Raw genomic sequence first — 16,054 nt, 5'->3', positions numbered from 1 at the left:
GCTTTCCCAAAATGCAGCACCTCGCATTTATCAGAATTAAACTCCATCTGCCACTTCTCAGCCCATTGGCCCATCTGGTCAAGATCCTGTTGTAATCTGAGGTAACCCTCTTCGCTGTCCACCTCCAATTTTGGTGTCATCTGCAAACTTACTAACTGTACCTCTTATGCTCACATCCAAATCATTTATGTAAATGTCAAAAGGTGGAGGGCCCAGCACCAATCCTTGTGGCACTCCACTGGTCACAGGCCTCCAGTCTGAAAAACAACCCTCCACCACCATCCTTTGTCTTCTACCTTTGAGCCAGTTCTGTATCCAAATGGCTAGTTCTCCCTGTATTCCGTGCAATCTAACCTTGCTCACCAATCTCCCATGGGGAACCTTGTCGAACGCCTTACTGAAGTCCATATAGATCACATCTACCACTCTGCCCTCATCAATCCTCTTTGTTACGTTGAAACTATGAGATCAGAACACACAACAGAAGTAGACTTATTAAATCTGCTCTGCCATTGAACATCATGGGTCATTAGATAATAATTCTCAACTCCACTTTTCTGCTATTTTCACACAATAGCCAATTCCTTGATTAAAAATCTGTCTATCTCAGCGTTGAATATACTTAATGAATCAGCCTCAACAGGCCTCAGTGGTAAATAATTCCACAGATTTACTACTCTCTGAGAAGCAATTCCTCCTTATCAGTCTTAAATGGGTCACACCTTATTCTGAGATTAAACCCTCTGGTCCTAGATTCTCTCACAAAGGGACATAACATTTATACATTTACCTGGGCAAGTCCCCCAAGGATCTGGTATGTTTCAACAAGGTTGCCTCTCATTCTTCAAAACTCCATGAATCCAAGTCCAGTTTAACCTCTCCTCATGAAACAGTGTTTCAATGCCCTGTATCAGTCCAGGGAACCTACTCTGGGCTGACAATATATGGACGCTTTAGAATGTCATTATAGGTATAGTCTGACAAGAGCCTCTGGGATATTTCCAGTGCATCTACCAATTTTGTAGCCACTTCCTTCAATATGATAGAGGACTTTTTTTTTTAAATATAGCCTCATTAGTTTCTCTAGACCTTTCTCTTGAGTAATACTTTTTGTTATGCTCTCCCAACCTTTTGGAAACTGATGTCAAATCATTATGTAACTCTTACGATTTTTAAGACTAAGATAATTGGAGCAGAAATTAGACCATTTGGCCTATTGAGTCTGCTTCACCATTTGATCATGGCTGAGAGTTTTCTCAACCCCATTTTCCTGCTTTCTCCCTGTAACCTTTGATCCCCTTGGCAGTCAAATATTTATCTCTGTCTTAAGTGTTATGAAGATGTGGGTGTACTGTACCTTTAAGACAGTTAAAGGCTAGCAGAAGTAACTGACAGCACCAAGTGTTCTGAACAAGACACAATGCAACCTTTGGTCCAACAGCTAGAGTAGTTAGTTGCCAGGAGATAAAAACAAATTTGAATTAGGCCAGTTTAAATTATACCCCCCCCTCCCAAAAAAAGAGACTCCAATCAAGTTTGATCGAGTATATTGACAATATTAAAAAGCCAATGACACAATTTGATGCTTTGATGGTAGAAGACTGGGAAAATTGAACAGCTGAGGAGAACTGCCAAAAGACTAACAGACTAACTCGCAAAGAGGTGGAGGTATGGAATATTTTTAACTCAAGGTAGGTATTCTTGGTGGACAAGGAATTATCAGAGGTAGGTGGGAATGTGCAATACGGAACACAAACAGTGTCAGTCATGGTCTGATGAAATGGCTGAGCAGGCTCAAGATGCCAAATGGTCTACTTCTCCTTCTGTTTTAGATTTGAATATATTACCCATCATGTACACCAGCATTCCTACTGTGCACAGAGCACATCTAGAGATAAACCAAAGGGAAACCACCATGAAAACACCTGGCCTGAATACATCAGCAAGTCAAGGGCAGCAAAGTGAGAACTCCCAATCACAGGGAGGTTATTCCATCAGGAGATCCAAGAGGGTTGTCAAATCATCCAGGTGTTATACAGACTCAGACTATAAAATTCATCAATGTTTAAACGTCTTCAGTGATTTACCTTTGTGAATACTTCCAGCAACTGCCCTGAAATACACCTATTTTCACTGACACAGCCTGCTGCCCAGCACAGATCACTGGCTGGCCCACTGTCCAGCTCAGCACATTGTTTACCACTCAAAACATCATCTGGCGTAGTCAGCTGACTGCCATCCAACATGCTGACCAGCCCAGCACTCTGTCCACTGCCCTGCACACTATCCTGCCTCCTGCCCACTGCCTACTGACCAGCCCAATGCTCCCTGCCCAGCTCGACATGCCACCTACGATTGACCTGCCTGTGACTTGCTAGTTGGCCTAGTTTATGAAACAACCAGCCATTTACTCTGGCCTCCTGCAGCTACAGTGTACCCGATGCAGGAAGTTGCGGTTTACAGAGAGTCACATCCTGTCCGGAAGCTGCACATTTGATCACAAATAACTAAAAAACTGTCAAGTACAAATGCAGGCCGGGGAACTCCCTCAGGAGTCAGATCGTGAAGAAGTGACTGAAGTAGTTGGCAGGGATCTATGGATGTAATTTCTCCATTGCCTGGAAGTCCAGATAAAATCCTTTTAGGGGCTGGGAGCTGATGTTGCACCTCATGAAACTGATGACAAATAATTGGCAGGCAGTGCGACAATAATAGAAAAATACTTGAATCAGAGAGAAATCAACCATTCCCCCTCAGGATAGCTGGGATACTAACTACGATGCAAACAAGGAGATTTCAGAGGCGGGGGAGCTGGTGACTTAGGGGGAGATAGCGTCAATGCCAATAATTTATTTAGATTAGATTCCCTACAGTGTGGTGACAGGCCCTTCGACCCAACCAGCCCACACCGACCATCCAAAGAGTATTCCACCCAGACCCATTTCCCTAACACTATGGGCAATTTAGCATGGCCAATTCACCTGACCTGCACATCTTTGGATTGTGGGAGGAAACCGGAGCACCCGGAGGAAACCCACGCAGACACGGGGAGAATGTGCAAACTCCACACAGACAGTTGCCCGAGGCTGGAATTGAACCTGGGACCCTGGTGTGGTGAGGCAGCAGTGCTAACCATGGTGCCACCGTGCCACCCATAGAAATTGAGCTTCAATTAAGCACAGAGAGCCTGATGCGATTTGAACGCAAAATCTTCTGATGTGGAGTCGGACCTGGTCCCGTTGTGCCACAAGCCCACAGGTTTAATGAATAAATCTGGAATAACAGCTCTGAACAAGTCCTGTGGTGTAATAATGGTGTCCTCAACTTAAAGCCTCAGGTTAAAGTGCCATCTATCCCAGATAAAGGTCTGAACGTGTATAAACAGGAACTTTAAAAAAGCAAAAGTCTTTGAAAGGGTGTAATCTGGGGAAAAAAAGCTGTGTTAACTAATCAGAAATTTTAAAAAAGTGACATCTGTTTGTGAGCTCTTGTGGTTCAATGGCAGTGTCATAGGGTCATTGAGGTCTACAGCACAGAGAAAGGTACTATGGCCCATCACACCTGCACCAGTCAAAAACAACTTAGCTGCTCTAATCCCAGTTTCCAGCACTTGACCCATAGCCAGGTGTGCCTTGGCATTGCAAGTGCACATCTAAACACTTAAAACGTTCGAGGGTTTCTGCCTCTACAACCCTTACATGTAATGAGTTCCAGATTCTCAACACTCTTCCACCCAGAGCCTTTCCTCACATCCTTAATCCTCTGCTCCTCACCTTAAATTTATGCCCCCCTCCGGTCATCATGTGGAGGTGTATCTTCCCGTCTCCCCTATCTGTGCCCCTCAAATTCCATACATCTCGATCAAGTTCCCACTCTCAATCTTCGCTACTCTGAGGAAAACAATCCCAGTCTGTCCAATTGGTTTTCAAAAGAAACTTTACAGCGCAGGCAATAGCCTGGTAAATCTCTTCTGTGCCATCACATCCACATATCACGTGGATTCCAGCACTTCACAGAATACTCTAGCTGTGGCCTAACCAACGTTTCACACAGTTCCAGCATCATCTAGTATGCCATACTTTCTTTACCACTATCTACAAGTCTTGATACCTTCAGGAACCAGTGTACATGCACAAAGTCCCTCAATGACTCCCAGGATCCTACCATTGATCGTGCATTTCCTTGCCTTGTTTGTCCTGTCCTAGCGTATCACTGCACAGTTATCCAAATTAAGTTCCATTTGCCACTGATCAGCCCATCTGACTAACCGTGTCAATCCTCCTATAATCTAAAGCTAACTTCCTCACTATTTACCGTCCAATCAATTTTGGATCATCTGTGAACTTACTGATCAACCTTCTGAACAAGATTGAAATGATTGACATAAACCACAAACAGCAAGGGCCCATCATTAACCTCTGTGCGACCCCTTTAGGCACAGACCTCCAGTTCAAAAAATACACCTCAACCATCACCCTCTGCTTCCTCCACTCGGGCAACTGTGGACACAGTTTGCCAAATTTCCTTCAATACCACGGGCTTTTGCCTTTGCTATCAATCTCCCATGCAGGACCTATCAAAATCCTTGAAATCTAAGGAAACTACATCAAAATCACTGCCCTCATCTATACGCCTGTTTACCTCTTCGATAAATTCAGTCAAGTTGGTCAGACGTGACTTCCCCTTAAAACCTGGCTGACTGTTAGAACACAGCGCAGTACAGGCCTTTCAGCCCTCGATGTTACACCGACCTATGAAAATAATCTGATGCCCACCTAACCAACACGTTCCATTATTATCCATATGTATGTCCAATGCCCATTTAAACGCCCTTAACGTCAGCGAGTCTACTACTGTTGCAGGCATGCCGTTCCACACCCCTACTACTCTCAGAGTACCCCTGATATCTGTCCTAAATTTATCACCCCTCAATTTAAAGCTATATCCCCTTGTGTTCACCTTCACCATCCGAGGAAAAAGGCTCTCACTGTCCACCCTATCAAACCCTCTATTCTTCTTCATCTCGATTAAGTCACCTGTCAACCTTCTTCTTCCCAAGAAAAACAGCCTCAATTCCCTCAGCTTTTCCTCATAAGACCTTTCCTTCCATACCAGGCAACACCCCAGCAAATCTCTTCTGAAACCTTTCCAAAGCTTCCACATCCTTCCTGTAACACGGTGACCAGAACCGTATGCAACACTTCAAGTGCAGCCTTACCAGTGTCTTGTACAGCTGAAGCATGACCTCGTGGCTCCGAAACTCAATCTCCCTACTAATAAACACCAACACACTGTATGCCTTTTTAACAACCCTATGAACCTGGGTGGCAACTTTCAGGGATTTATGCACTTCAACACAGAGACCTCTCTATTCATCTACACTGCCAAGAATTTTACTATTAGCCCAGTACCCCGCATTCCTGTTACTTTTTCCCAAAGTGAACTACCTCACACTTTTCCGCATTAAACTCCATTCGCCACTTCTCAGCCTAACTCTGCATCTTATCTATGTCCCTTTGTAACGCACAGCATCCTTCGGCACTATCCACAACTCTGCCTACCTTAGTGTCATCAGCAAATTTACTAACTCATCCTTCTACACCCACCTCAAGATCATTTATGAAAATGACGAACATCAGTGGCCCAAAAACAAATCCTTGTGGCACACCACTGGTAACTGAGCTCCAGGATGAACAATTCCCATCCACCACCATCTTGTCTTCTTTCAGCTAGCCAATTTCTGATCCAAACCACTAAATCATCTTCAATCCCGAAACTGTGCAATAGCCTACCATATGGAACCTTATCAAACACCTTACTGAAGTCTAAATATACCACATCAACCGCTTTACCTTTATCCACCTGTTTTGTCACCCTCTCAAAGAAGGTTAGTGAGGCATGACCTACCCTTCACAAAACCACACTAACTATCTCTAATTAAGTTATTCCATCTCTTATAACCTTTTCCAACATTTACCCACAACCAAAGTAAGGCTCACTGGCCTATAATTACTGGGGTTGCCCTGACTCCCCTTCTTAAACAAAGGAACAACATTGCTATCCTCCAGTCTTCTCCACTCTACTCCTGTCAACAATGATCACTATAGATCGAAGCCAAAGGCCCTGCAATCTCCTCCCTGGCTTCCCAGAGAATCCAAGGAATAATCCCATCCAGCCCAGGGGTCTTATCTGTTTCAGATCTTTCAAAATTGCTAAAACCTCCTCTTTGTCAACCTCAATTCCATCTAATCTAATAGCCTGTATCTTTGTATTCTCAATAACATTGCCCTTTTGAATACTAATGAAAATTATTCATTAAGCGCTTCCCCTATGTCCTCAGATTCCACACACAATTTTTCACGACTATATTTGATTGGCCCTAATCTTACTCCTGTTCCTTTATAGCTAAAATCCCCCATATCAGGTAAACCTTTTCTGTACCCTCTCCAAAGCATCCACATTCTTCTGGTAGTGTGGTGACCAGAATTGTACGCAATATTCCAAGTGTGGTCAAACTACAGTTCTATAAAGCTGCAGCATAACTTGTCTATCCTTATACTCAGTGCCCCTTCCAATGAAGGCAAGCATGCCATAGATCTTTTTAATTACCTTAGCTACCTGTGCTGCCACCTTCACCTTCAGTGATCTGTGAACCCACAAACCCAGATCCCTCTGCAAATCAATACTCCTAAAGGTTCTGCTATTCACTGTATAATTTCCACCTGTACTTAACCTTCCAAAAATGCATCACCTCACATTTGTCCAGATTAAACTTCATCTGCCAATTTTCTGCCCATGCCTCCAAATGATCTACAGAGGAACCTCGATTATCCAACATTTGATTAACCGAATTTCGATTATCCGAACAAGATCGCAAGGTCCCAGTGCTTGGCTAACTATGTTATCTGGCATTCAATTAACTCAACGAAATACCACGCGTGCCCTTCAGGTAATCGAGGTTCCTCTGTATATCCTTGTTGTATTCTCTAACAATCCTCCTCGCTATCTGCAACTCTGCTAATCTTTGTACAGTCCACAAACTTACTAATTTGACCAGCCTCGTTTTCCTCTAAATCACTTACGTAGACGTCCCAGCACTGATCCCTGTGGAACACCACTATTCACAGCCCTCCATTCCCAAAAGCAACCTTCCAACACTACTCTGTCTCCTATGACTAAGCCAGTTCTGTTTCAGTCTTGCCAGCTCACCCCTGACACCATGTGACTTCACTTTTTGTACCAGTCTATCACAAGGGACCTTGTCAAATGCTTTATTGAAATCCACATTAGACAACATCGACTGCTTTTCTCTCAATCATCACCTCCTCAAAAATCTCCAAGTTAATGAGGTGCGACTTCCCCTGCACAAAACCAGGCTGTTTATCGCTAATCAGTCCATTTGCTTCTAAGTGCTATAGATCTTGTTGCTGAGAACTTTTTCCAATAATTTCCCAACCACCAATGTGAGGCTCACAGGCTTGTAATTTCCAGGATTTATTCTCCATTACCCTTCTTAAAGAATGGAACTACACTGGCTAAAGGTGAGGTCCGAGAGTCCTGGAGAATAGCCAAAGAGGTTACAAAGATGTCTGTCAATGCTCCAGCAATTTGCTCTCCTGCTTTTCTCAATATTCAGAGATAGATCCCGTCAGGACCCAGGAACTTATCTACCTTAATAAGTTTTAAGGTGCACAACACCTCTTCATTCTTAATAGCAACTTGACTTAGACATTCAGTACTCCCTTCCCTGAGCTCAGCTTCCACAAATTCCTTCTCTTTGGTGAATACTGACAAAATATTCATTTAGGACCTCAGCTACCGCTTCTGACTCCAAACAGTTTCCCTCCTTTGTCCTTGAGTGGGCCAACCCTTTTCCTGGCCAACCTCTTGTTTTTATATGAAAAGCCTTGGGTTTCTCCTCAATTCTGTTTGCTAATTACTTTTCATGACCCCTTTTAGCCCTTCAAATTGCTCGTTTAGGATTTTTCCTACTTTCCTTATATACTTCAAGGGCTTGCATCAGTTCCCATCCTCCTAAACCTTATGTATGCTTCCTTTTTCTCTTTGACCGTACCTCAGAATTTCCTATCTGTTAATTTCTTTAATTGTATCACAGGCATTCTTCCTTGATTTCCATACCCAGTCTGAAGATGCATAAGTCACCTGGATCAAATGGACTATATCCTTGAGTTCTGAAGAAGATAGCTGAGGAGATTGTGGACGCATTGCTAGCATTCATTCAAGCATCACTGGAGTCAGGGAGGGTCTAACAGAACTAACGTAACATCCCTGTTTTCAAAGGGAGGAAGGCAGAAGACAGGAAACTGTAGGCCTGTTAGCCTGACTTCAGTTGTTGGTACGATTTTAAGAGTTCATTTTTAAGGATGGGATTGCAGAGTACTTAGAAGTGCATGGTAACACAGGGCTGAATCAGCACAGCTTTGTCAGGGGGTGGTCATGCCTGAAAAATCTGTCAGAATCCTCTGAGCAGCTAATGAGCAAGTTAGATAAGGGAGACCCAGTGGATGTAATCTATCTGGCATTCCAGATAGATCTTAGCCTCCTAAGATATGAGCTCATGGTTTTAGGAGTAAGATAATGGCATAGATAGTGGATTAACTGACAGAGAGAGGAAGGATAAACAGGTCTTTTCCAGCATGCCAGCTGGGGACTAGTAGAGTTCTACAGGGGTCAATGTTGGGACAACAATTATTCATGTTATCCATCCACAATCTGGATGAAGGAATTGAGAATTGCTGCTCAGTTTGCAGATGACAAACATAGTTGGAGTGTTGAGGAAACAGGGAGGTGCAGAAGGTCTTGGACTTACTAGACAAGTGGACAAAGAAGTGGCACACAGAATGTAATGCGAGACAGTGTGAAGTGATGTATTTTGTTAGGAACAATAAAAGCATAGACTATTTTCTAAATGGGGAAAGACTTTGGAAATGAAGTACAAAGGGACTGAGGAGCCCTAGTTCAGGATTCTCTTCAGATGTAGGTTCAGTCGGTGGTTAGGAAGGTAAATGCAAAGTTAACATTCATTTCAAAAGGGCTAGAATACAAGAGCAGAGATGTAGTGCTGAGGTAGTAAATGGCGCTGGTCAGATACTTGGAACATTGAGAGCAATTTCGGGCCCCATATCCAAGGAAAGATGTTTGGAGGGAGTCCAGAGGAGGTTTATAAGAACGATCCTGGGATAAAAGGTTTGCCATATGGGGAGCAGTTAAGGAACTCTGTATTTAGTAGAGTTTAGAAGAATATGGGGGGGGTGGAATCTGATTAAAACTTACAGCAAACCGAGAGGCCCGGATAAAGTGGACATGGACAAAATGCTTCCTCTAGTAGGCAAGGGAAGGCCCAGGAACACAGCCTCAGAGTGAAAGGATGACCATTTAAAACTGAGATGGCGAGGAATTGCTTCAGCCAGAGGGTGGTTAATTGGTGGGACTTAGTTCTGCAGAAAGTTGTGGAGGCCAAGTCTTTGCATGTATTTAAGACAGAAATAAGTGGGATTTTGATTAGTAAGGAGATCAAGGGTTGCACAGAGAAGACAGGAGAATGGGATTGAGAAACATGTCAACCTTGATTGAATGGCAGAGTAGACTTGATGGGCTGAATATCCCAATTCTGCTCCTATAATCTCTTAGCGGCGATGGTATATGAAGCAGGGACTCCAGATGGTGATAGGCCCAGAGCCTGGACCCTCGACGGTGTCAGAGAGACAACAGGAACAGCAGAGGTGGGGTCTCCTGGGGCATCAGGGTCATCTTTGCTGTTCTGGGAGCAGGATTCCTTCAGGATCAGAATACCTTCCAGATGTCTTGCAGAAGCCGTGCTTCAAACCCCAATTTGAACAGGAGACAAAGTAATTTGTTTTTATCCTTTTTGTAACTCAAAATGGTCCGGATAATGTTGACAATACTTTTCACCGTATCTTCAAGATGTGTGCGCTAATAAATAATTCAAATCATTTCTGGAGGGTGTCATTAGCCATCCTGTGGAGCAGCCTGCTCACTGACGCTGTGTTTGGGTTCCTTCAGGGCCCCTCAGGCTGCAGGAGATCCTCATGTTAACGGGCCATGCTCAACCATCTTTAACTGCTTCATCAGAGAGCTGCTCTCTATCTTATGGTCAGAAGTAGGAATGCTCACTGATGATTTTATAACGTTCAGCATCATTTAAGACTCAGAAACTGAAGAGGTCCCTGCTGACAATCAACATGATCTGGATAACATCTGGGTCTGGGTCGACAGGTGGCAGGGAGCATTTGCCCCACATTAATACCACGGGCATTATGGTGGTTCAGTGGTTAGCACTGTTGCCTCACAGTGACAGGAACCCAGCTTTGATTCCAGCCTCAGGTGGGGTTTGCATGCTCTCCCCATATCTGCATGAGTTTCCTCCAGGTGCTCCGGGATTCCTCCCACAATGCAAAGGTGTGCAGTTAGGTGAATTGGCGACATTAAACTGCCTATAGTGTTCAGAAATGTGTAGGCTATGTGCATTAGTCAGGGGAACGGGTCGAGGTGGGTCAGTATAGACTTGTTGGGCCAAAGGGCCTGTTTCTACTCTGTAGGGATTCTATGATTTGTAATAAGAGACAGAATATCAAGGAACAACCATTCCTTGATATTCAATAGTGTTACCATCACTGAGTCCCCCACTATCGAAATCCTTGGGGTTACCATTGACCAGAAAATCAACAGAAATCCAATCAGAGGGTGTTCAGACATCGCTTGGTTGCATCCGAGGAGTGGATTTTGCAGACAGTGTGGGTGTCAAGGGTATCAATGGAAGGATCTGCATGAAGGAATGGTCAGCCCCAAACATTATATCACTGTGGTGTTTCCATCCCTCCTTCTGTCTCGAACCAATGGCGAGGAGAGATGACAGAACAGCGAGACATAGGAAGCTCACTAGCAAGAATTCCAGCGGGGAAAGGAGCACAAATTGAAAGATTTTCTGGAAGCTGCTGTTGGTGAGTAACAAGTTAGATTTCAGAAATTGTTATCAGAGCAGACAGCATCAGAAGCATAAATTTAATATTCAAAATATTTAACACTGTAAGGATAATTAAGTAAGAGGAGTGAGATATGGCAAGAGAGTGGATAGCAAAGGTGGTTACCCCAGAGTCCAATGGGATCTTGATCAGATGGGTCAACGAGCCGAGGAGTGGCACTTGCAGTTTAATTTAGATAAATGTGAGGTGCTGCATTTTGGAAAGGCAAATCAGGACAGGACTGACACACTTAATGGTAAGGTCCTGGGGAGTGTCACTGAACAAAGAGACCATGGAGTGCAGGTTCATAGTTCCTTGAAAGTTGAGTCACAGGTAGATAGGATAGTGAAAGCGGCATTTGGTATGCTTTCCTTTATCTGTCAGAGCATCAAGCATCGGAGTTGCGAGGTCATGTTGCAGCTGTACAGGACATTAGTTAAACCACTTTTGGAATACTGTGTGCAATTCTGGTCTCCCTACTATAGGAAGGATGTTGTGAAACTTGAAAGGGTTTGGAAAAGACTTACAAGGTTGTTGCCAGGTTTGGAGGGTTTGAGGTAGAGTTATAGGGACAGGCTGAATAAGCTGGGGCTATTTTCCCTAGCACATCAGAGGCTGAGGAGTGACCTTATGGGTATTTCTAAAATTATGAAGATCTTTTCTCCAGAGTCAGGGAGTCCAAAACTAGAGGACATAGGTTTAAAGGTGAGAGGGGAAAAATATAAAAGCGACCCAAGGGGCAACCTTTTCACACAGATTGAGCTGCCAAAGGAAGTGGAGGCAGCTCGTACAGTTTCAATATTTAACAGACATCTGGATGAGTATGTGAATAGGAAAAGTTTAGAGGGATAACAGAACTTAATTTATATAGAATATCTGGTCAGCATGGAAGAGTTGGACCAAAGGGTCTTTTTCTGTGACGTATATCTTTATGACTAGATCAGAAAATTATTTTAAAAATAAACAAAGCTAGGTTCTATAAGAGTGCCCATGAACCACTCATGGAATATTGCAAAAACGACTTCATTCACTCAGATTGTTCAGGAGAGGGAAATCTGCCGACCTGTCCTGGCCTACGTGTGAAACGATTTAGCGAGCCATTCAGTTCAATGACAGACAGCCTTACTAGCAATGCTCATAGCCCATGAAATAATGATCAGAAAAAAAATTAGACAGAATGTGACACCTCTCACAATGAACCACATATGACCAAGGAACAAAATTGTCTCCTCAGCCCACTGGCCTGATCCATCAATTAAGACTATTGCAGATCCGATTTTAACATTCCTGCATATTCCAATAATCTTTTATCCCCTTGATAATCAAAAATCTACCTACGTCTGCCTTAAAAACATTTGAAGATTCTGCACCTACTGTGTTGAGGAAGAGAATTCCAAAGAAACTCAATCACCTGAGTAAAATACTTCCTCATTTCTGTCTTAAATAGGCGCCTCCCCCCCCGCTTATTTTTAAACAATCACCTCAACATCCGTCACCAGGGCTCCCCGAGCAGTACAGAACCCGTCACTAGGATATCACCAGGAGACCTAGTGGCCTGACAGCTGATGCCCAGGCACAGGCAAATAGGCCAACACTGAACTATATTATGGAGAACATTCAGAACATTCAGAACAGGGTATTGCAGAATGGAGCATGGAGCAGAATATAAATTCAGCAAAATCTGACAACAAAAGCACATGAGAAACAGTGGTAATGATATCCCATCTCAGCCCAACCACTGAAGATGCTGATTGGTGAGTGGCTAGTAACCATTTGGACATAATTGTCTATCGAACGCTAGTCTACTTGATAAGAGGCCATGGTGTTGGAACTAGTACACGAGCAGAAGTACAGAATTGGCTAACTAATAAAAGACAGAGGGAGACATGTTCAGGAATGGCATCCTGTAAGTCATTAAGTGCCACAATGCTGGAGTCACAATTGTTTACAATAAATATCAATGACTTGGAGGAGGAAAGTGATGATGGCGGGCTTCACAAAAAATAGGTGGATGACCAAGTCTGCAGAGTGGAGCTAATGGGCAAGGAGAGAGTTGGGAAAAAGGGGGCATTTTCAGATTGGTAACTGCAACTGGTGGAGTGTCAAATGAATCATAATGACTATAATGATCCAAGATGGCGACAGAGTAGGAGACTCCAGCCAGAGCTCCTCTGCTCCGTCCATTCTTTGTCTTTTTCTTTCTTTTCAAACTTCTAACTTTAAAATATTTGGACAGGAACAAAGGAGGAGAGCCCGTGGACCAGGCCAGCACGGCACGGCGTGGGGGCAGATTAGTGGTAAGATTAGTGGTGCTGGAAAAGCACAGCAGGTCAGGCGGCATCTCAACAGCTGGAAAATCGACATTTCAGGCATAAACCCTTTATCAGAAATGAGGCCAAAGGTCCCAAGGTAAGGCAATTGTTCAGCCCCTGAAATGTACATCCTCATTAGCAAGGAGGGAGCATTTTGGAAGTAGTGAGCCTAATTGAGAGACAGTTAGGGCTATCATAGAAAAGAGCAAAGACCAGGAAAAAAAGGCTCTTATGAAGTCGAGGTGTGACTTAACTAAATATAAAACAAAGAACTGCTGACGGCTTGATTTAACTAAAATGGACCAGACACTTTGAATTAATCACAAAATAGCATGGGTTCTGATTAACTTTGAATCAAGCCTGTCTAAGCACATCTTCCCAACAAGCATTGCCCCAGATACACCACTTAGTCGACAGTCCCGCAGGATCAGAGATGCACATTAATTTCAGACCTTGCCTGTCAATCTTTCCCAATGAATATGACTCACCAATTGTCTGTCTCAGCTCTTCACACAGGCTGATGTGGGGAAACTGCAGCATCTGACGCCATTTCTTGCTTTTCCCCTTCCATCTCCCACCACCACCTGCACAGGACACAGAGGAAGGGCAGAGGGTGAGAGCAAGACCAAGGAGGGAGAGTGAGAGGGATGATAATGCATCATAGAACATTACAGCACAGTACTGGCCCTTCGGCCCTCGACGTTCTGCCGACCTGTGAAATTCATCTGATGCCCATCTAACCTACACCTTCCATTATTATCCAGATGTCCAATGCCCATTTAAATACCCTTAATGTTGGTGAGTCTACTACTGTTGTACGCAGACTGTTCAATGCCCCTACTACTCTCAGAGTAAAGAAACTACCCCTGATATCTGTCCTAAACCTGTCACCCCTCAATTTAAAGTTATGTCTCCTTGTGTTAGCCTTCACCATCTGAGGAAAACGTTTCTCATTGTCCACCCTATCTAACCCTCTGATTATCTTCTACATCTCGATTAAGTCACCTGTCAACCTTCTTCTCTCTAGGAAAAACAGCCTCAATTCCCTCAGCCTTTCCTCGTAAGACCTTCCTTCCACACCAAGCAACATCCTAGTGAATCTCCTCTGAATCCTTTCCAAAGCTTCCACATCCTTTCTATAATTAGATTAGATTACTTACAGTGTGGAAACAGGCCCTTCGGCCCAACAAGTCCACACCGCCCTGCCGAAGCGCAACCCACCCTGACCCCTACATTTACCCCTTACCTAACACTACGGGCAATTTAGCATGGTCAATTCACCTGACCTGCACATCTTTGGACTGTGGGAGGAAACGGGGAAAACGTGCAAACCACGCAGACACGGGGAAACCGTGCAAACTCCACACAGTCAGTCGCCTGAGGCGGGAATGTAGGGACTAGAACTGTATGCAATACTCCAGGTGCGGCCTTACCACTGTCTTGTACAGCTGAAGCATGACCTCATGGTTCCGAAACTCAATCTCCCTACTAATAAACACCAACACACCATATGCCTTCTTAACAACCCTAATCAACATGGGTGGCAACTTTCAGGGATATATGCACCTGGACACCAAGAGCTCTCTGTTCATCTCCACTGCCAAAAATGTTACCATTAGCCCAGTACTCTCCATTCCTGTTATTTCTCTTGAAGTGAACTATCTCACACTTTTCCACATTAAACTCCATTTGCCACTTCTCAGCCTAACTCTGCATCTTATCTAGGTCCCTCTGTAACCCACAACATCCTTCGGCACAATCCACAACTCTGCCTACCTTAGTGTCATCCACAAATTTACTAACCCATCCTTCCACACCCACTGCCAGATCATTTATAAAAATTGAGGAGAAAGTGAGGTCTGCAGATGCTGGAGATCAGAGCTGGAAATGTGTTGCTGGAAAAGCGCAGCAGGTCAGGCAGCATCCAGGGAACAGGAGAATCGACGTTTCGGGCATAAGCCCTTCTTCAGGAATGAGGAAGGGCTTATGTTCCTCATTCCTGAAGAAGGGCTTATGCCCGAAACGTCGATTCTCCTGTTCCCTGGATGCTGCCTGACCTGCTGCGCTTTTCCAGCAACACATTTCCAGCATTTATAAAAATTACAAACAGCAGTGGCCCAAAAACACATCCCTGTGGCACACCACTGGTAACCGAGCTCCACGATGAACCTTTCTCATCAACCACCACCTCTGTCTTCTTTCAGTTGGTAAATTTCTGATTCAAACCGCTAAATGACCTTCAATCCCAAAACTCTGTATTTTGTGCAATAGCCTACCGCATGGAACCTTATCAAACACCTTACTGCCATCTCACCAGTCTGAAGAAGATACAGCAAGACCACCGTGCAACTCACATTCACGTTGCACACACTGTCAAATCCCATCGCATCCTCTTCCACACCTAAGATTCTTGCTTCTCTACACCAACTACATGCAACACTACAAATCTTCCTATCCTCCCAAAATTACTCCTCTCTCATTCTCAAATCTTCCTCACCCTCTCTGGCTCTCAGTCACACTGCACCCTCCTCACCCTCTCAGTCACACTGCACCCTCTCTGGCTCTCAGTCACACTGTACCCTCCCCACCCTCTCTGGCTCTCAGTCACACTGTACCCTCCTCACCCTCTCTGGCTCTCAGTCACACTGTACCCTCCTCACCCTCTCTGGCTCTCAGTCACACTGTACCCTCCTCACCCTCTCTGGCTCTCAGTCACACTGTACCCTCCTCACCCTCTCT

General features: G+C 44.3%; 1 protein-coding gene across 6 annotated transcripts in view; it reads right to left on the bottom strand.

The window, feature by feature from the left end:
- The window catches only part of LOC122556768 (G protein-coupled receptor kinase 6-like), a 38,960-nt gene extending 22,923 nt beyond the window's left edge, over positions 1–16,037 (bottom strand). For 2 of the 6 annotated variants that reach the window (XM_043703898.1, XM_043703903.1), the window contains exons 1-2: positions 15,630–15,714; positions 13,804–13,899 (exon numbers count right to left, since the gene is read on the bottom strand). In XM_043703898.1, coding sequence (XP_043559833.1) covers positions 13,804–13,899; positions 15,630–15,699 — 166 coding nt within the window. In that variant the 5' untranslated portion in view covers positions 15,700–15,714. Of the gene's footprint in view, positions 1–13,803; positions 13,900–14,748; positions 14,774–15,629; positions 15,744–15,812; positions 15,829–16,011 lie in introns of those variants that run through there. The other 4 variants (XM_043703899.1, XM_043703901.1, XM_043703900.1 and 1 more) reach the window with 4 other exon arrangements.
- Positions 16,038–16,054: the final 17 nt, after the last annotated feature.

Source organism: Chiloscyllium plagiosum, chromosome 14 (assembly GCF_004010195.1).
Source record: "Chiloscyllium plagiosum isolate BGI_BamShark_2017 chromosome 14, ASM401019v2, whole genome shotgun sequence".
Lineage (NCBI taxonomy): Eukaryota > Metazoa > Chordata > Chondrichthyes > Orectolobiformes > Hemiscylliidae > Chiloscyllium > Chiloscyllium plagiosum.
The sequence above is the reverse complement of the archived record's forward strand: the minus strand, read 5'-3'. Positions and strand labels throughout refer to the sequence as shown.